Source organism: Stegostoma tigrinum, chromosome 22 (assembly GCF_030684315.1).
Source record: "Stegostoma tigrinum isolate sSteTig4 chromosome 22, sSteTig4.hap1, whole genome shotgun sequence".
NCBI lineage: Eukaryota > Metazoa > Chordata > Chondrichthyes > Orectolobiformes > Stegostomatidae > Stegostoma > Stegostoma tigrinum.
Window position 1 is genome coordinate 4,075,864 of NC_081375.1, and position 21,788 is coordinate 4,097,651.

Genomic DNA, 21,788 nt, shown 5'->3' on the forward strand with positions numbered 1-21,788 from the left:
TCTTGTCCATACATTGCTTATAACACAGTCAATGCACCTACCTTTAGAAAACATTATTCTGGGAAAGTGATTTGATGCCGTAAAGGAATTTCACATGAACACATTTTGTCTGTTCATGGTTATCACTGGAAAATACCTTGGCATGAGACTCTGAGTTTATTTGCTGTGCGAAGAAACTGTTTCATGTAAAATCAGTCTTGTGTGTGTTGTGAGCAATCTTCATGTGCAGTTCTACATTTTTGGAAATGGAATAATTTCTATTTCATGGCACCTGATGGAATTTAAATTTAAGTAATTGAAAGATAATCCTGAATTTAAATTTAGCGTCAGTAATGAGATCACAAATCTATTTTCGATTGTTGTAAGCACCCACCTGATTCACTAATGTCCTTTAGGAAAGTCAATCTGTGGTTCTTGCCCAGTCTGGCCTACATGTGATTTCAGATCCACACAATGGGATTGACAAGAAGGGTGCCCATGTCCCATGAATGAATTGTTTAAAAAAAGCTGCTTTAAGTTTGATGTCAGAGGCTTTTCATAGTGTGTATTTATGGTTTTCATTATCTGAATAATGGAAATTCGTGTTTTCCACCTAATCTTCAGCAATCTATTTGTACTCTTCTAATTGCTGGTCAATTTGAGTATATATTGGAGTATCAGAAGCTAAGTACATATCATGCATAAGGTATGTTTCCTGATCTTGTTTATTTGTTGTGTTCTGCCCAAATGTTGAAACTTAAGTTTTTGGGGAGTTGCTTTAATATGTGACCATGATATTTCTACTTCCCACATTGTTCGCATGATTCAGTGTATGAATCACATTTATAATTTAAAATCTAGATTGCAAGTCTCCAGTAAAAGATTCAAGGGGAATATTAACGTGTGTGGGTCGCAAGTGTCTTTAACTTTCAATTAGTGCTGAATTCTCAACAGTTTCATGTTATACCTTGCCTCTGCTGCAAGGTGGGTTGGGACTGTCTTAGTTTGTTTTTGTCTTCTGCTTGGCCTGTTGTTCAGTTTTATGATTTAAATAGTATATTGCACAACACCAGGATGTCCCAAAGCAGCCAGTTAAGAAATTTTTTGAGGTGTAGACAATGTTACAAAGGAAGTTCAGAAAACTCCCACCAGTAACAATGATGGCAGAGACAATGGCGTTCCAGCTTCAGCACTGTGCAGGGTCTTGAGCACTTGAGTGCTCGCAGTCTGATGGATGGACTTTGTGACTTTGTTTTTGTGACAGTGAGGGCTCGTGGCAGGGAGGGCTCATGGCAGAGGTGGGGAGTGATATGGACAGTGTTCTTTTGGCTGTTTCTTTTTTGTTTCGGCTTCTGTTTTTAATCCTGTTTTTTGTATAGTGAGATGGCACCGGCAAATGGTGACTTTGTACAGTTTTCACCATACTCCTGTCGTCCTGCACTCAACTAGACGCGACAATAAATAAGTTCATAAGATATAGGAGCAGAATTAGGCCATTTGGTGCATTGAAGTCTGTTCCACCATTCGATCATGGCTGGTATGCTCACCCCCATTTTAATGCCTTCTCCCCATGATCCTTCAACCCATTACCAATTAAAAACCTGTCAAACACCTCCTTAAATTTACTCACTGTCTCAGCACCCATCGTTCTTTGAGAGAAGGAAGTCCACAGATTCACTGCCCTTTGGGAGAAGTAGTTTCTCCTCAATTCTGTCTTAAATTTCCACCCCTTGTCCTAGAATGCCGCACATGAGGAAGCATCAGCTCTGTTTTATCTGTACCTTTTATCATCTCGAATACCTCTTTTTGATCTCCCCTCATTCTTCTAAATTCCAGAGAGTATAGGCCTAAACTGTCTAATTTCTCTTCATACAAGAAGCCCCTAATCTCTGAGATTAGTCCCTCTGAACTGCCTGCAATGCCACTACATCTTACCTCAAATTAGGGGACCAAAACTGTGCACAATACTCCAGGATAACAAAGTGTGGGGCTGGATGAACACAGCAGGCCAAGCAGCATCTTAGGAGCACAAAAGCTGATATTTCGGGCCTAGACCCTTCTTCAGAGAGGGACTAGGCCTGAAACATCAGCTTTTGTGATCCTGAGATGCTGCTTGGCCTGCTGTGTTCATCCAGCCCCATGCTTTGTTATCCTGGATTCTCCAGCATCTGCAGTTCCCATTATCTCTGATCACAATACTCCAGGTCCTGTCTCACCAATCCTTACCTTTTTATGTTCTATTCCTGTAGCTATAAAGGCCAATTCTACTCGCTTTCCTTATTATCTGCTGTACCTACTAGTTTTAAGTGACTCATGAATGAGGACACCCAGATCCCTCTACACTGGAGCACCCTAAAGTGTCTCCTCATTTACATAATAAGTTGCCTTCCCATTTTTTCCATCTAAAATGCATGACTTCACACTTATCCATCTTAAGCTCCATCTGCCACATTTTGGCCTATTCTCCTAATCTATCTATATCGATGTGTAAGGTTCTTATTTCTTCATTGCAATTTAGCATCTATTTTTTTTTCATCTGTAAATTTGGCTATACAGACTTCTATCTTTGCATGTAAGTCATCTATATCTAAATGTGAAAATGACCAGAAAATCTTTTTTTTTCATGTTGGTTTAGTGATAAATATTGGCCAGGACACCAGGGATAATCTCCCATCTTCCAAATCGTGCTATGGAATTTTATCTTCTATTTGAGGGGGCAGATGTAGCTTTTGCATAATCTGGGAGAGAGCCCCTTCTAGCATTTCACTGGAAATGTCAGTCAAGATTATGTGTTCAGGTTTGTAGAGGAGATTTGAACTCATGGCTGATTCAGGCAAGTGTTTGACCCACTTGAGAAACAGTGATTTAAACTGCTCCTCTCTATTAACCAGGCTTGGAATTTCATTGAGTGGGGGAACTTGGGGACCGCTTTGCAGAACACCTCCGCTCGGTTTGCAATAAACAACTGCACCTCCCAGTCGCAAACCATTTCCACTCCCCCTCCCATTCTTTAGATGACATGTCCATCATGGGTCTCCTGCAGTGCCACAATGATGCCACCCGAAGGTTGCAGGAACAGCAACTCGTATCCCGCTTGGGAACCCTGCAACCCAATGGTATCAATGTGGACTTCACCAGCTTCAAAATCTCCCCTTCCCCCACCGCATCCCAAAACCAGCCTAGTTCATCCCCTCCTCCACTGCACCACACAACCAGCCCAGCTCTTCCCCTCCACCCACTGCATCCCAAAACCAGTCCAACCTGTCTCTGCCTCCCTAACCTGTTCTTCCTCTCACCCATCCCTTCCTCCCACCCCAAGCCGCACCTCCATCTCCTACCTACCAACCTCATCCCACCTCCTTGCCCTGTCCGTCTTCCCTGGACTGACCTATCCCCTCCCTACCTCCCCACCTATACTCTCCTCTCCACCTATCTTCTTTTCTCTCCATCTTCGGTCCGCCTCCCCCCTCTCCCTATTTATTCCAGAACCCTCACCCCATCCCCCTCTCTGATGAAGGGTCTAGGCCCGAAACGTCAGCTTTTGTGCTCCTGAGATGCTGCTGGGCCTGCTGTGTTCATCCAGCCTCACATTTCGTTATCTTGGAATTTCATTGATGTTGCTGCTCTTTGCAAAATCATATTGGAAAAGGTATTATAGAAACAGAAGGTATTTTAGTCCTTGTGTTTCCTGCATTCTTATTCGATCTTGCTGATCTGCACCTCAACTCCATTTACTCCTCATTGCTCAATCTCCCAGTGTTCTTGCTTGTACAACAATCTCTTCTCAGTATTAAAAATGAAATGATTTGTGTGCTGACCACCTGTTGGAATAAGAGATTTGGCCTCTACTGTAAGATAATCCTGCCAGGTCTTCCCACTGAGCCTCGCATGTAGGTAATAGACACTGCGTTATCACTGAGAATGAACGAGAGTACCAGGGGGAAATAGTAGAGAATAAAAACCAACCTCCTGAGAATGTGTAGATAATTTGTTTTGAAAATAAATTTAATTCTGCATCTTTTAATTCCAATTTTAATATAGTTCGCTCTCTGTTACTAGGCAAAATACTTGGCAACCTGCAGCTGAACCTGCACAGCAAGGCTAAGGTTTATGAGGACACTGCTCTGGGTGCTGTCTTCCTTCTCAATAACTTTAATTACATCCTGAAATCCTTGGAGAAGTAAGTTTGTGATAATTGTGTCTGGAGTTCTCAGACTGACAAATATAAAAGTTGCAGAAGTGAAACAAAAAAAAGCATTCTGTTCTATTTTAGCTCTCTTCCTAAAAGAATGTTTTCTTTTAAAATATTTCCCTCTTTGTCACAGTGTAAAGCTGCAGCCAAGACCTGCCATTTTGTGAGATGCTCCTGAGCCATGGTCCTGTCGTGTACAGACAGCTATCTGAGCCCTCTCATGCTGGATCATAGGCTGAAAAAACTGTGGATGCTGTAAATCCGGGACAAAAACAGAATTTGCTGAAAAAGCTCAGCAGGTCTGGCAGAATCTGTGAAGAAAATAAAATCAGAGGTAATGTTTTGGGTCTGGCGACCGGTGCCTGGATTACTGGACTCAAAACACTAACTCTGACTTTTTTTTTCCTTCTCTGATGCTGCAGATCTGCTGAGCTTTTCCAGCGCTTCTGTTTTTGCTCCTGGATCACAGGCCACTGTCTTGGCTGTAATGCTTTGGACTGATTCTCTTTAAATGCGTGCAGACAATACTGTTGCCATTTATAGCTCTTCTATGTTATGAAAGTGTCCTTTAAGTTCCCAGAGTGATACAGTTGAAGTAACAAACACAAATTGTAGATTAATGCAATTGGTTACTAGTTAAAAGTTGATATCAACTAGTTTCCTCACATTCAGTATGTTTGTTCAGGTCTGAATTAATCCAACTTGTAGCAGTAACACAGAAGAACGCAGACAAGACTTACAAGGCACACATTGATGAGCAGCTCCATATTTACCAGCGCAGGTAATCTTGGTTTATCTTGTACTTTTTGCAATTCTGTCTTCCAACTCCCTGAAGACGATCACAGTTCCAGAGGCACCAGCAGACCTCCTTTTACCCTGTCCTTTTCTTCCCATATGTATCTGCATGCTACTTGACTGAAGTCAAAACAGTGAAGTTTGATTCTGTCCCACCTTAATGTCATGTCATGATTCAATTATTTGACTATTATATCAGAGATTTGGGCAAACAATCTGGCCATTGAAAAATTTTAAATAGCTGGATTAATAGTAGTCAGTATGTAACAATTAATTGAGAGAAAGACCTTTTTTGATTCACTGCTATCCTTTTAGAGAAGGAAATGTGCCCTGTGTGATTTCAAACCCACGGCACTGTGGTTGATTCTGAATGAGGGTTCTGGAGGAAGAGCCTGTGCCATTAGAATTACGTTCTGAAGTGTTGGCACCTACAGGAGTTATGGCAAAAATTTGGAGTGGAGAGCTGGCTAGGGTCATTCGTTCCTGTCTTTCCCAGTGAAACTGGCAGAACGATGCAAACAATAGCAGGGATAGCTTAACATGTAATCCTATCTTTACAGTTGGGTAAAGGTCACATCGCCCATTAACGAGAATAACATGCCTGCCATCCAGCCAGGAACAAAAGTAAGTGTTCTTAATATTTGCTAAATTTGTATAAACCACTGTTCTTGAGGTGTTGGGCAGCTTTATTGGGCTCTATTTCTGTTACCACCTACTGTAGTCTCCTTCCAGGAATTTTCTTACCCCTTTACTCTCCCTACCCCACCCCTGCCACCGGACTGGTCTGGGGAGCACATCCACAGGTGGTGAGCACCCTCTGGTATCTCATTAACTTGGCTGTTACTTGCACACAATGCTTGGTGAGTCTGCCTAGTAAACCTGATCATATCTTCAAATGATCTGCAAACTGACTGGGATCACTGAATAGCAATCAGATGTAGGAACCTCAGCTGACTTTTGGTTATTTCCTTTATTTTTTAGCTCAGGGAGGCTTTGCCAGGTTGTAGCAATCCCAATAGTTGCAGCATCCAAACATATGCATAGGAGTTAGCTCTTGAGCCTGTTCCACTGTTTTTAGATTGTGGCTGATCTGTATTCGAACTTTGCTTACCCACTTTGGCTCTGTAACCTTTGACATAACTAACGCCGTCCAAAATAAAGAGCTAAACCTTATGATTTTCCAGCTTTTATTGGTAAAGTAATCAATTTGAATCCTGGATCAATTAGGTCATTGTGAGGTATTGGTGTAATTCACTCAATTTTATTTTTACAGTTAAAAGATAAGGAGAGACAAGCAATTAAAGACCGATTTAAGGTAAGGGACAATGATGTTAAGAATTTCTTCTAATGTGATGTTCTTTTCCCAAACACATCTGACTACCTCCACCACCTCTGTACACCTTACAGGCATGTACTAACTTCACCACCTTTGTGAAGTGTCTCTCGTTTTATTTACGTAAACACTCCAGAAAAAGTAAAGTTGTTGCAGCAACATAGTTTTCCATTTCTCCTCGACTTTGTTCTGCTGTAACTGACTGTCTCTTTGCAACTTAAACCTACTCCAGACTTGATTTGTTTGCAACTGAAAGGACAGTGCTACCTATTGTTCATTGGGCAGACTGCAGGATCACAGTAGTGACAGCTCCTGCCTACTTCGGTAATGTTTTGAACCGTTTTATGAAACGCATACCTAATAGCAACTGGCAACTTGTCTCTCTCAGTTAATATTAAAACCGGAAATATAAAACTGACCAGAATTAAAACAGAAGAAACTTGCTTTGGGTGGTTGCAGCAAGTGAGGACAGCATACTTTTTGAATGTGTTTTGATGGCCGTAAGGCTACTGAGGAATGGGTCTGCCCAGATCGAGCACTGGCTTACCAGACGGGCTTGCCCTCAGTTTTCTGTGACTGCTGCTTTGCTATGGGGAAGCATTCATTCATTTCAAAGACAACTGGTTTCTGTTTTGAAGGCATTTAACGATGGGCTGGAAGAACTGTGCAAAATCCAAAAATCCTGGGCCATTCCAGACAAAGAGCAAAGGGATAAAATCAGACGTGCACAGAAGGAAAATGTAACTGGGGTCTACAGCAACTTCTGGCAGAAGTAAGAATTGTTGTTGCATGTAAGAAAGAGATAAAAGTAATCCATTCATGACTGGCTAAAGCAAATACAAATCAGATCAGGAGGAATGCATACCGAGCTTGTGAATAATGATAGATCAATGCAAGTCATTTATTTTCTGGATTGTCCTGTTAGCATGAGCCAACATTCCAGGTGTTCAACTCTATGGGATTGTATCCATAGGTGGAGCTTGTAACAAAATCCTTTCTGGGGTGAACAGTCTGGGAGTAGCTTTGGGTAGAGGATGAGAGTAATGTGTTTGAGAGATGACTGCTACTGGGTTCATGCTTCTGAAATGAAGATGTCCAGTTCAGTGTCAATTCAGGTGGACAGCTTTGGTATGTTCTTCTTGGATAAACTTTTCATCATTGTTAATTTGTTAACAATATTCATTAACTCTGCAGGTATGCAAATGTTCCCTTCACCAAGAATACTGAAAAATACATAAAATACAGAGTGGAACAGGTTGAAGATATGATTGAGAAACTCTTTGATACTTCAGCATAAAGTCTGTATATTGCTTTATTCTGCAAGATTAATTTGCCAATTATATAATTTGTCCATCTGTGTAAAGAAACTGTATCCAAGCTGTATTAAAGATATGAAACACTAATTTTTATTTGTTGCTTTTAGTGATTCCTTTTATCCCCAATCATTTCTGTAACTCTTCCAAAATCTCTTCCTCACTAAGCTTTCGTACCAGATTCCAGTTTTCACAATCTGAGTTGAAATCAGGATGTATATTCATAAATTTTTCTCTTTATCCCTGCAGCTATCTATTGAATTTGAGAATTAGTTTGGGTATCAGTAAAAATGAAACAAGTACAAGGTGCTGGAAATACTTGTTGGTTTGGGGGCATCTCAGGAGTGAAACCAAGTTAATGTGGATCTGTGACCTTTCATTTAGAATTTAAAGGGTCACTGCCTTGAAATGTTAACTTTTGCTCTGCACATGCTGCCTGCTGAGAATTTTCATTTTGTGTTTTTATCAGTACAAGTGAATCTAAAGCTTTCCCAATTGTCATTGGAAAACCATACCCATTTATGGGACTGTTCTGATTCCACTTTTTAACTATGTGATGACTCTAATCTGTCTCTTAAAGTATTCAAGCAAAGAATTATCAACATCTTCTCAGGGTAAGAAATGTCAGCTTTTCCTCCATACAGAATTATGTAAATCTTTGTACAGATGATTTTTATTATAATTTCTGAAATCCATTTGGTCCCTTGCTTGCAGAGAGGTGAAGGGTAATGCATTTTTAGGAAATAATCATGCAGTAGACGGAAGTTTTATAGTGAACATATATTATTTTAAACATTATTTGCTTAGAGGATACATTTTCCAAATGTATAAAAACATTGATTAAAAAGGAGTTCCCAAAATATCTCATCGCTGCAGTCTTAAGCCACCACTACTTTATCAGTTACAATTGAATAAAAATGAAAAATGACAGATACTCAGCAACTCTACCATCTCTGGAGACAGAAACTTAATTTAGGTGTGTAACCTTCAGATTTTGAGAGGAACACAACCTGAAATGTTACCACTCTCCAGAGCTGCCGAATATTCCTAACTTCTGCAGTGCTTTGTAATAGTTGATTGCTAATTTACAAAAAATACATAAAAGCAATACACTTGAATAATTACCTCTAAAACCAGTATAGCATTTACACAAACAGAAACAATTCAAGTTGTTTGGCATGCAAACACTGTGCCAAGTTTTTAATTCGACACAGTTGAACATTCTGAGAGTCCCCTGCCTTGTACACTCTGTACAAGTGGTAACGATCTCTGACCTTTAGTGCCAAGTCCACTTCTTGAGCTGAAAGTTGTACAAAGTTCTTCTCAGCTTTGATTGTGGATTTAACTTCAATGAAGATCTCCACCTGTTCGTCATTCACGGAAGTGAACGTGACCTTGAAATCATAGGGCAGACCGCTCTCCCCATTCTCATTTGCCCACATAATGTCCCTGGGTTTGTGCTGGCTATCGCTCTCCTTCCAGTGTGTGAGGAATGCATGAACCAGGCGCTCCCCCCATTCTCCAATGGCATGATTCTGTATCTTGTCCTCGTTGAACACGACTGTCTGTGGTTTTTCCATCATATCATCTAACAGCAGCTCCTCCAGGACCTCCTCATGTGGCACCTCTTTTGTCCATACTGGGCTGTCAAGTGGAATGGCTGGACGGGATGTGTTTATATCAGCTGCACTGAAGAGATTGGCCTGAGTCACCGATACCACTGGTTGCTGACTGCTCAACAGAAACAGAAGTAATAATTGTAAAACATGAGACTCCTTCCTGCTCCCATTTCTCCTATACATGTAGGTGCTGCCCTTTTAGAGAGCAGTGATTGAAGGTTTGCAAGGTGCTGCCTAAGGATCCGTGGTGTATTTCTGCAGTGCATCAGGAGTGCATGTTTGTGGCTGTGGCACCAACTAAGGCTACTTTATTCCTAGATAGTATTGAGCTTTTTGAGTATTGTATGAGCTGCACTCATCCAGGCAAGGGAGAAGTATTCCATCACACTCCTGGACTTACGTATGTCGATGGTCAGCAGGCTTTAGGGAGGATTCCTTCCCACTTGCAGCCACAGTATTTGTATGGCTCATCTCAGTTCAAGCAGGACCTGGGTCCATCATAACCCCCAGATTGATGTACAATATTGTACTTCAGTGGTTCCCCTCCCTTTATGTGCCTTGATAGCACATGGCATCATGTTATTCATCTGTAGAATGAATTACACCCAAGCCAAATCCTGTCCTCCTTCACAGCTGAAATCGACACATTTTACCACAGAGGCTGTTTCCCAACTCCGAGAGTACTGAACACTCACCAACACTGCAGTTTATGCTATTATCCATGAAAACAGGTCAAGAATGGAACCAACACCCCCATGCAACCTCCGCACACTTCCTGGTTCCCTCCATCTTGCAAAGTTGTGAAAAGAAGTTGAGGTGAAGTATTGGTTTTGAAAGCAACAGCAAGGCTGTCAGAGAATGAGTGAGGAAGGGAGAAATGGAGAGGAGGTGATCTTTTCGATGGGCTGGATGTATCTGACTATGGACACAGATTGCTTTCAACTGCTTATATAAATGCAAATATTTTAAAGCAGTTTGCACTAGGTATTTGTGACACAGCTTTCCTAGTAACCTTCCATCTCAATCACTGCTTCATCTGCAATTTCAGTGACTTTGGGGCAGCATGGTGGCTCAGTGGTTAGCACTGCAGCCTCACAGCGCCAGGGACCCAAGTTCAATTCCAGCCTCGGGTGACTGTGTGGAGTTTGCACATTCTCCCTGTGTCTGCTTGGGTTTCCTCCGGGTGCTCCAGTTTCCTCCCACGGTCTAAAGATGTGTAGGCTAGGTGGATTGGCCATGCTAAATTGCCCGTAGGGGGATGGGTCTGGGTGGGATGCTTCAAGGGGTGATGTGGACTTGTTGGGCCGAAGGGCCTGGTTCCCACACTGTAGGGAATCTAATCTAATCGAATATATTGAGAGGCACGTGCCTTCCTCTGAAATCTCAATGTATTGATTTAAAAATACCAGGTGTGGAGGAGGTTCACCAGGATATTGGAGGCCCATACCAGGTATGGAGGGCCCTAGCTCTGAAGAGAGGTTGAGTACATTAGGATTTATTTACATTAGAAAGACGGAGATTGAGGGGGGACCTGATTAAGATCTACAAAATCATGAGGGGTATGGACAGGGTGGATAGCAAGAAGCTTTTTGCTCAGACTGGGGGACTCAATTACTAGGGATCACAATTTTAAGGTGAGAAGGGAAAAGTTTAAGGGAGATATGCGTGGAAAGGTCTTTAAGCAGAGAGTGGTGGGTGCCTGGAACGCGTTGCCAGCGGAGGTGGTAGAGGCGGGCACGATAGCATCATTTAAGATCTTTCTAGACAGATACAGGAATGGTCAGGGAGCAAAGGGATACAGTTCCTTTGGAAATAGGCGACAGGTTTAGATAGAGGATCTGGATCGGTGCCGGCTTGGAGGGTTGAAGGGCCTGTCCCTGTGCTGTAATTTTCTTTGTTCATTGATTCTTTCCTGTGGTGAGAGTTATTGAACATTGTTTGATCTTCTGTATCAGCTCAGAATAGCAATGGTTCAGCTTGCCTCTGCACCTTCACAGTGCTTGAAATTTTCTTTTGCTCAGTTATTGGGATTTGATCTTGTGGCCTTGTGCCCTGTAATCAAGGGATTGGTCTGAAGGGATTTTCCCGAGGGGAAGAATGGAGCAAGTTTCCATTTGCAGCAAGGTCAGTAACAAGAGGATACATATTGCACTGATTCTTTTGTCTATTATGATAAATATTGAGAAGTTTTGGTACCTGGTTGAAAGGATTAATGCTGGGATGCTCTTTTTCCTTGGCTGATAAGACAAGAAATAGGAGTCATTGTCTCTGGATGAGTGGTCAATGCTGTAGTGATCACCTGCAGAGACCTATTTTTCAGCCTGTTGATGCTCCACTCACATCATTTTTATGATCTCTCTGGTTATAAAATCTTTGTCGTGTGGAGAGAAGCCAGACAAAGGGGCAGTACTTCAAAAACTTGTGATTTCAAATAGACTTGTTGGACTATAACCTGGTCTCGTGTGACTTTAATCAAATGGTATTGTTTACTTGAAGGGCCAGGAGATCAATTCCTGATTTTGCTTCCTTCAGTCAGTGGGTTATTGTGATCTGGGACATGCTGCCTGAAAAGGCAGTGGATGCAGATCAAGTGTAACTTGCAAACGAGAACTGGATCAACAACATGAAGGGAGTAATTTTGCAGGGTTACGGGGCAAGTGTAACAAATTGAATAGCTCTTTCAAAGAACTGGCAGAGGTATGATTAACTGTATAATTTGCTTCTGTGCTGCTAAGAGTTTATAAACAACAGCAGTTCCTTGACTTCTATTAGTTGTACTCTCATTTAGCGTCTGAGAGGAGGCCTTAGAGATACTACAACCATGTTTGTGGTACTGACCTTCCTAATATAACCAACATCAAATAATCTCCTAGGTGAGCATTTTTAGAACAAAGTTTATGGCACTCCAATCTCTGATTTTTCTGACTTTTAACTTGCAGTACAATACCTTGTATGGTCACTTGCAGTAACAGGGGGTTGTGTTTGTGTTTGGCTCGTAGTAGGCTTGGACTGATCTGAATCCACCTTCTGCTCTGAAATTGATGCTGGATCAATGTGTTCTGCTGAGGACAAATAGATATGATTAAGCCTTTAAAATCACATTAAGAGAGAAACAAAATAATCTGTTCTGTGCAGCAGGAATTTATCAATCGCAAATCTGGCACGAGTGACTGAATATTTTTCTTAAAGAAAACAGCCTTGACATTTTCTTTGTTTTCTCCTGCACCGCCACTTTCTGTCCATTAACCTGAATCCAGGTACTGTCCTAAATGAACGCTTTGGGCATCCTATCACTAATCTGTCACCAGCAATGCTCTAACTCCAGGAATTAGAATCAGACTCTGATCTGGCTTTTGAATTTCAATTTTTTTTCATTCCTATTCTTGAAAGAAACTTATTTCTCAGGAAAAAATATTCAGCCTCAAATTTGCCTTCTGCTTTCCATATTTCAGTGTTATTTTAGAAAATTTTAACCCAAATAACAAGTTATTTTAGAAGAAACAAATAATTTTTTCAGAACTATGTTACTACATGCAAACTAACATACTCAGTTCTAAGTTTTTATTTCGTGTTGAAAATATAAGGGAGGAAATTTTCAATATGTCTCAATTTGGAAACTGTGCATTGCAAGTATGCATTGGAAAACAGAAGTGTGTTTCCACGCAGAAGCACCTGAAATCACGTTTTCTATTTAAACTGACAAGGGAGTTTCTGATAACATTTATCCCTCAACCAAGATTTTTTAATCACTTTATGATATTGCTTTTCCTGGGAGTTTGCTGTGCACAAGTTATTCGCTCTCTTTTCTATAATACTAAATGACCAGTTCAAAAGTACTTTGTTGGTTGCGAAGTATGAAGGTTCTTGCTTTAAAAAAAGTTATAGTTTTCATGTAAAAGTGCAAGTTTTTCCTTTCCTCCTTACTTGATGGAAATAAAAATATCTTTGACAGCAGAATTTTTTTTTGGTCACAACCAGATTTAAGAGAAGAATGGAGAGATGAAACTATTTACTTACCAGTGGCTACAGGGTGGCTCTCACTTTTCTGCCGTTCCAGATGGTGAGGATGTTCCCCGCCGGCCTTGGTGCTTGTGCTTAGAGACCTATGTAGGTCACCTAGATGAAATAAACTTTTTATTCATTATGTAGTGTTGAAACATCCAGGAAAGAAAACATTAACAGCTGGTTTAATGAAAATAGATAAAATAGTTGGCATTCAAGAAATAATCTTGGATATTGTAATAATTTGATTCAGTAATAAATGCATTTAAATTTCTCCATCACCATCATCTCAGTTCACTATATTAGAGGAATTATATAGTGTAGAGATGCTTGAATTTGAAATTGAAATTAAGTTTGGCTTCCGTTTCCTACCATATAACTATGAGTACACCCTCTATTGATGGTAATGGAGAGATGTGCATGTTCCGATTAATTTTGTGACTGGTGCAGTTTTGAGCTTTGTTCTTCTGCTAGGGCCACCCATGCCCGGAAGGTCAAACTGCATTCCAAAGTATCCTTGTTGATAGAACAGCTGAAAGACAACTGTGCACTTCATTGGCTGCAGTATCAGTCATCGAAGCTAGACACATAACAGAAACCTGACCACCAACTCAGGGGTGGCACGGTGGCTCAGTGGTTAGCACTATTGTCTCTCAGCACCAGGAACCCAGGTTCAATTCCAGCCTCGCGCAGCCATCAGTGTGGGGTTTGCACATTCTCCCCGTGTCTGTGTGGGTTTCCTCTGGTTTCCTCCCACAGTCCAAAGATGTGCAGGTTAGGTGGATTGGCCATGCTAAATTGCCGTAGTTGTCAGGGGTGTGCAGATTAGGTGGGTTATAGGGGGATGGGTTCTGGGTGGGATATGCTGAGGGTAGGTGTGGACTTGTTGGGCCAAAGGGCCTGTTACCACACTGGAATGATTCTAACCCAAGAAGGTTCAATGATGGTGCCCCAAGATCCCCACCTTAAAAACCTTGCACAGGCTTCCACCAGGTTCTCTTTGATAAAAACTGGCAACAGGGACGGGGCTGTGAACCTGGGAGGCCCTAGTCCTACTCAGAGACAACAGATGCACGAAGATCCAACAGCAGGGCACGTGGCTAAGCTCAAATGTTTGCCCCAAAAATAAGCTGTTCCTGTTTTATCCTGGCTGTGAGCCACACCCTGTGCAATCACCACCTTCATCGTCAAAGAAAGTAAGCATTAAATTTTTGAAACTGCCAGAAAGATGAGCTGCAAATCGGTCACGCAAATTATGGAGACTGCAACTGTCACATTTCCCTCGGGGCGACCTGTGCTTTCCTGGGGAGATGCAGCTGAAGGAACAAGGGGGAAACATCACTAATGGATACGCAAGGCAGGATCCTTTCCTCTATCCACGGAGTTGGGGTTCTCGGCAACCCGACTGTATAAATGGAAGGCTGATACCACCACCTCCAACTTAGCCATAAACAACATGCAACATCGGTGTTTACGATCTGATCCTTGACTTGGGTGAAGAGACTAAGAAAACATTCCATTGTGACCTCAGTTGAAGTTAATGCCATCCCAAAAGAAAAGATCATCCTCTTCAATGCTGGGTTGGCTTGGATTCCCACCTCCAGAGAGGACCCATTGGGAATAACTGGATGGCAAAAGTCGACGCAGATTGTGTCCTGCTGACAGTGTGCTTAGGATTGCCTCATTCTAACATCAAGCGTCTTTCAACTGAAAGGCAAACTGAAAACACATCCTAGATCGAAGGACTGACACGTGGATTCTGTTCGTGTACATGTCAATGACGTGAATGAGATCTGTATCACTTGATCCCTGCGGGTACTAACACCTGTCTGACAGATCTTCGGCTTATTTGATAAATATGTAGTTCACACCAAGACATCGCAAGCCCCAAAAGTCCGAGAGGATGAAGATCGATGTCTCAGCCTAAATGAGTCCAAGAGACGAATTTAAAGTGCAGCTCATGATCAATCCAGAAAATCTTTATATACGCCCAACTCTGTTTCAAAACGGTGCAATCAAGTAGAGCTAGACCCCTGTCCCTACTGCATTCAAGCATTACCAGAGCTGGTTCAACAAAAACAATGCAGGAATATGCAACCTTCCAGGACAAAAAAATGAACAGCCTTCATTGTCCTGCTTCCACTCAAGTTTGTATCATGAGGGCAGCATTCCGTCAGCTCAAGGCAAATCCATTCATCTGTTACCTGTATGGCTTAGAAAGGATGGATGCTGGTAAGTTGTTTCCATTAGGTGGGGAGACTAGGACCCATGGACACAGCCTTAGAATTAGAGGGGGTAAATTTAAAACGGAAATGAGGAGACACTCGTTCAGCCAGAGAGTGGTGGGCTTGTGGAATTCATTGCCACGGAGTGCAGCCGAGGCCAGGACGTTAGATGCCTTCAAGGCAGAGATCGACAAATTCTTGATCTCACAAGGAATCAAGGGCTATGGGGAGAGTACAGGGAAGTGGAGTTGAAATGCCCATCAGCCATGATTTAAATGGTGGAGTGGAATGGATAGGCCAAATGGCCTTACTTCCACTCCTATGTCTTATGGTCTTGTATGTGAAGCTTTATAAGTAACATATGAATACGTGTGCAGCCAGGAGAGTGGTGTTGTACATGTGCATGGCTGCTGCAGACACTGATCGACCTGACACTGCACTTTCTGGGAAGCAGTCATTACAACAGCCTAATCTGTGATAGACGGCTGGTCATGGGAAAGAAACAGAGGGGGCTGTGCGGACGAGATTGCTTCGTAAAGACATGTCGCCTGAAGCTCTGTACAAGAAAGTACTGGTGCAGGCTTAAACATGAATGGGCAGCTACATCTGTCACTTAAAAATGACGCACGTTATATTTCCTTGCAGCTTCTGGTGGTAATGTCTATACAATTCCCTGCCTTTGATTCTTCGATTGTTTGAAGCCACCAGGGCCACCTGCGATCCAAAAGGTCAAATAAACAAAATCCTATTCCTTCACAGAACAGTGTTTTTCTTCTCAAGGAGGATAACACAGGAAAGAGCATTTCTAACAGCTTCTTAACCATGAATCTGGCGGCAACTCACACTCTCCGGGCATTTTCCCCCCAGTCTCTGCACTAGAATCTATCATTGGACAAGCTGCAACAAGCAATGAAATGGATGTAAAACAACAAAACTGCAGGCTTGATGGTATTGCAGCTGTCATCAAAGTTGGTTAGTATTTGCTCAAAACAAAACTCTATCCACTTATCCCGTACATTTGGGAGGAGCAAGGACATTGTCCTGACTTCAGGAATGCAACAATGATAACTAACTGTCTTCAAGATGAGATAAATCATGCTGTTGAAACTATTGAGGCATTTCATTTTCTGTCCATAGCAGGGAAAATCCCAAAACACATTCTCCTGAATCACCTACTTCTTGTGGCTGAGGAAGCCCTTCCAGAGACACTGTGTAGCTTCAGGTCTTCCAGAGGAACCTCTCACATGATCCTTGTTGTCAGACAAATCCAAAAATAAGGATATTGAGGATAACACCAGAAATCCCTTGACAACAAGGTGTAGAGCTGGATGAACAAAGCAGGCTAAACAGCATCAGAAGAGCAGGAAAGCTGACATTTTGGGCCTAGACCCTTCCTCAGAAAAGGGGGAGGGGGAGAGGGTTATGAAATAAATAGGGAGGGGGGGGGTGGCAAATCGAACCTGGATAGGGGAGAAGATAGGTGGGGATGGAGCCAGGAACAATGAGTGTAGGAGGGGAGTTAGGGAGGAGATAGGTCAGTCCAGGGAGGACAGACAGGCCAAGGAGGTGGAATGAGCCTAGCAGGTAGGAGATGGGGATGGGGCTTGAGGTGAGAGGAGGGGATCGGTGGGAGGAAGTACAGGTTAGGGAGGCGGGGACAAGCTGGGTTGATTTTGTGATGCAGTGGGGGGAGGGAAGATTTTGATGCTTGCGAAATCCACGTTGATACCATTGGATTCTCCTGCATCAGCAGTTCCTACTATCTCTCCACCACAAATCCTTTATTGTGTTCATCAGCTTGAACAAACTATTTCATTCACAGTGCACTGTGCATTGTTCTCCTGAGATTTCAATATCCAAGAAATTTTTTCACAATCCTGCAACTATTTTTTAATGATCTAACTGCAACTGTCTGGAAAAGGAGATCTGAAACAGACACTTTCCAAATCCATGTCAGTGTCAAGCAAGGCTCGGTAATAGCCAGCACACAATTTACAATCAACCTGATAGTGGCTATTCACTTCAGAGATCAAATATACTTCATTGTAGTATAAATATCACCGCGATGGCTTATTCCTGTTGCTATGATAAGAGACATGTAGCAGATTGATTATGAGTACGGACAAAATGGTGTATTCAAACACTTCTGGATGGTCTGTAGCAACATCATTGACATTACCTCAAGAGAAAGACAAGATTTACCAGGACGCTGCCTGGCCTGGAGGGCAGGCCTTATGAGGAAAGGTTGAGAGAGCTAGGGATTTTCTCATTGGAGCCAAGAAGGATGAGAGGTGACTTGATCGAGGTGTACAGGATGATGAGAGACATAGACTAAGTGGATAGTCAGAGACTTTTCCCCAGGGTAGAAATGACTATTACGAGGGAGCATAATTTTAAGGTGATTGGAAGAAGGTATAGGGGAGATGTCAGAGGTAGGGTCTTTACACAAAGAGAGTGGTGGGTGTGTGGAATGCGCTGCCGGCAGTGTTAGTGGAGTCAGACATATTAGGGGCATTTAAACGACTCTTGGATAGGCACATGGAGGATAGTAAAATGTAGGATATGCAGGGTAGGTTGATCTTAGTAGAATAATAGGTCGGAACAACATCGTAGACTGAAGGGCCTGTGCTGTGCTGTACTGTTCTATGAAAAAAAAGTAATAATGTTTAAATGGGGGGGGTTGGGGGGGGTGGAGGGTAGATGCTTTTTTGCAGTTTACTAACCTTGTGAGACAAGCCTATGGTTTTGTATGTGTGTTAGTTCTTGTTACTATTGTCTATACAAATGAACCACACTTTCCCCTTATGAAACAAAATTTGACACTTATCCAAAACACTGGGGCAAGAATCCAAAAGCTCAGTAGGAAAAGAGCGATTTTAGAGGGGGGATTTGGGGAAGGAATGCCAGAACTTGAGACCCAAAAGATACTTCCAGTCAATGGTGGGAGTGATTAAAAATGGCCATTAAAACTTGACCGTTTCAGAGCTGTGGGCCAGAGACGGTTACAGCGATACAGAATGGTGAGGATAAGAATTTTTAAAATGGAGCTATTTCTGGACACGCTGACAGTGCAGGTTAGCGAGCAGAGGATGTGGGTGGTGGAGTGACCAAAACACAAACAACTTCCTATAACAGAGACCCAACTAATAAAAAGGGCTTAACAATAAAAAAAGCAGGAAGGAAGTCCTGGATCGGGTTGTATAGCTCCAAGAAACCAGTGCTTTGAGTCACGATGCAAGGTACTTTGAGAGACTGCGGGGGTGTTGATGGGTGGGAGGCATTTGCTGCTGGATGCAGTGCCCTCTCCTGCGGTACTCCTAAGCTAAAACTCACCAGACTGTGGGGAAGGATGATGCTGCTGTAGGTGGTCACTGGCAGCCACCTTATCAGTAGAGCCTGAAGGGGGCGCAGGAGGCGGCCACATTCTCATGACAGCTTCTGCAGCTTTACCTGAGGAAAGCAAACAATCATCAGCAGTCTGATAATCTCCCCTCCCCCATCACCACCCCTGCACAAAAAAACCCCACATTTACATCCAGACTAAGCTGTACAAGGTCGTTATATAATCTGATGACTGATTAGATGACCAAGAGAGCTATGAAGTTAGCACTATGCTAGGGGCAGTCCAAACGGCTGACGTATAAATGACTCAGAAACAGTGAGTGGAAGAGCACAGACATACTCCTGCAGTTCCTTACTCATTGAGCTCCCAGACTAGCTTTGAGTGTAGCTGGAGATCAGTTCCATTGGGAACAGATACTGCAGAGACTGCAATACACAGCAAGCAATAGGAAGATCCAGGTTATGGTGTTCATTAGGTGAAATATAATTTCTTCATGAGCGATCATTACTCAAAGCAGAGAGATTGCACCCCCAAGTCTCAGCAGAGCCTGGAAAAAACGTTCATAGTCAGTGACCATTAGCATTTACTCTTGGCTGACCTTTGGTTATTGGGTAGAGACAGAATGTTTCAGTTTCTGACCTCACCCGGGGTGATGTGAGGCTGTGCTATTGGACAGTGTAAAGGTGTTGCTGTTTGCTTTCATGTCAAAATCAGCTAAATGGTTCAAAGTGGGAAAGTGCTCTTATCATTTTGTCTGAGTTAGAGGAGGAACCTCCTCCAAAAACTGATGTCATCTGCAAGTGAATAAAAATCAGTCCAGACTAGCAATTTTTGTTAAAATGCCACATCCTGTCCTTCCTGTTTACAGATGGTGATTGACCTACCATCACTTAGCTGCTGTGTGTGTTTTTGGTTCAGATATGCCGTTTATTAGTTTACGCTATTCCAGCCCGGAATCAGATCCGATTCAAAACCAGGCAAAATCACAACCTGCAGGATTTAAGCTAAAACATCCTCGCACAACACTCACCAAATGCAACTCTCACCTGCCCTGTATTTTCTCATATCATTGACGCCTACTGAAGTAGTAATAATGAACACTGGGCTTTTGAAATAAGCAGCTCAAAGACTGAAGCAGCTACAGAGAATGCTGGAATTACAGATCTGGGGAATCAGTCTGGTAAAAGTTACCCGCTCAACATTAACCCACTTTCTCTTCAGATGCTGACTGACTTATTTTCATTTCAAGCTTTTCTTTGTCGGTTTTGTTTACAATTTGTACCAATTCTTTTTAAAATCATAGCACAGGAGATGCTCTGACCCACTGGCTGATCCTGTGCTGACTCTTTTGAAAGTGCTACCTTAATTAGTTTAACTCCCTCAGCTCCTTCCCCATAGCCCAGGAGCGTTCTCTTGCAAGGACTGTATCCAATTGTCTGTTGAGAGTTACCATTTGAGTTGATCTACTGCCCATTCAGCATCACATTTCCAGTTGTTAACATTCATTCAATTCAATTTTAAAAATTCAGAACTGAAGTGACAATAAATTGACTGAGCCTCAATCTACCTGTTACACAGCATGAAATTCACTCCCCTTACCCTCCCCAAAACATGTTAGTGTCTAAACAGGGCATTTTCTCCCTTAATCATGTGAACAGAGGTATTTCTTACTGAATGTTCCATCAGTGTAATTATGAAGGGATGCTTTGGGAGGCCAGCTTGCCAGAGTCCTCTCTTCATCTGTTTTGCTGTCTTTGCTCTCCAGGGTTTCTTTACTGTTTTCCTTTTTATCTTGGATTAGAATCGGTGCTTTGTGTATGAGAAGAATTGGAGAAAGTAGTCACTCAACATGTACAGTTTGCATGTTTTCAAGTTAACCTCACCCTTTATTGCTGCTGCATACAACTGGGCAGCCCGACAGCTAATTCCCAAAACTCTTCTGGCAGTATACAACTCCAAACAGTATGGAGACAGTCCAAGACCATTCTCCCTGAAGCCCCGGTAGCCAGCAAAGAGCCGTAATCACCAGACTGTGCAGTCAGTGCTATGATTGATGAGGTGAATCCTCTATTCCCCAGTGACTGACAATCTTGCAATACAAGTAGCTTGAAACATGATATGATGGAGTGAGAAACAAGTTCACTTGCGTGATTAATTTGTGTTCTCAGGTGCCAAAGGCAGTTAGAAGCACAGTACTGCACGCAGTAAGGACGGGTGAGAATCCTTCCTTGGAACTGGAGTCATATATCTCCTAGCAACGTTTGCAGGATGGAAAAAAAAAGATAATGAGCTAATTTCAATTCCCTCAAGATTCATTAGTAGGTTCAACTACATTTGCCTGACAGCTGTTCCTGATGGTGCACTTATTTAACACTTGTCTGCCTGCAGTCCATGTGGATTTCATTCATTTCCCTCACAATACCTTTGTATCCACGAGACCTGCTAAAGATGTGTTTAAACAAAAGAAATACATTCAAAAGAGAACTGCTCACATTCAAATTACACATTTAATGTAAGAAAATGAAGGCACTTACTGGACCATAATCTACAAAATAAATACCCTAATAAATTCCAAAATTATCATGCACAAAACTGAAAAGAACATTCTAGGTCCGTTCTCATCCAGTACCTGGAGGTCGTGGTGGCTCTGATCTTATCTCTAAGGCAGTGGGAACCTCCCATTTCTCTTCATCTTCTGTCAATTCTTCAACACTCTCCATCTTTAAAAACTTTTTCAGCGCGGCTTCATCCTGGAATAGGGAAAGATTTAGAAAGGGCAGCAAAACACTGCACATATCAGTGTTCAAACAGCAACTGAATGGTAGAAGGAATCTGCCAGGGACTTTGATACAATTGCTGTAGACAGACACTGCCTGACTTGCTCAATATTTTCTAACAGCGACAATATTTCATTCTTGCCACAACAAGTGATTTCCTCACGGTCGTTTCCCCTACCCTGGCTTCCAAGGGCTGGGCAATAGACATCC

At 42.3% G+C, this 21,788-nt stretch overlaps 2 protein-coding genes across 14 annotated transcripts in view; one reads left to right on the forward strand and one right to left on the reverse strand.

Annotated features, from left to right (window-relative positions):
• exoc7 (exocyst complex component 7) overlaps positions 1–7,702 on the forward strand; it is a 37,838-nt gene extending 30,136 nt beyond the window's left edge. For 12 of the 13 annotated variants that reach the window (XM_048554980.2, XM_048554982.2, XM_048554984.2 and 9 more), the window contains 6 exons: positions 4,039–4,159; positions 4,857–4,952; positions 5,527–5,590; positions 6,240–6,281; positions 6,938–7,071; positions 7,494–7,702. In XM_048554980.2, coding sequence (XP_048410937.1) covers positions 4,039–4,159; positions 4,857–4,952; positions 5,527–5,590; positions 6,240–6,281; positions 6,938–7,071; positions 7,494–7,596 — 560 coding nt within the window. In that variant the 3' untranslated portion in view covers positions 7,597–7,702. Of the gene's footprint in view, positions 1–4,038; positions 4,160–4,856; positions 4,953–5,526; positions 5,591–6,239; positions 6,282–6,937; positions 7,072–7,493 lie in introns of those variants that run through there. The other variant, XR_007249860.2, reaches the window with a different exon arrangement.
• Positions 7,703–8,326: 624 nt separating this feature from the next.
• Positions 8,327–21,788, reverse strand: part of wu:fj29h11 (uncharacterized) — a 140,884-nt gene continuing 127,422 nt past the window's right edge. The window contains exons 43-48 of the mRNA XM_059653587.1: positions 21,431–21,551; positions 20,473–20,610; positions 18,792–18,908; positions 13,249–13,347; positions 12,179–12,293; positions 8,327–9,343 (exon numbers count right to left, since the gene is read on the reverse strand). Of these exons, the coding sequence (XP_059509570.1) occupies positions 8,758–9,343; positions 12,179–12,293; positions 13,249–13,347; positions 18,792–18,908; positions 20,473–20,610; positions 21,431–21,551 (1,176 nt within the window). The 3' untranslated portion in view covers positions 8,327–8,757. The remainder of the gene's footprint in view (positions 9,344–12,178; positions 12,294–13,248; positions 13,348–18,791; positions 18,909–20,472; positions 20,611–21,430; positions 21,552–21,788) is intronic.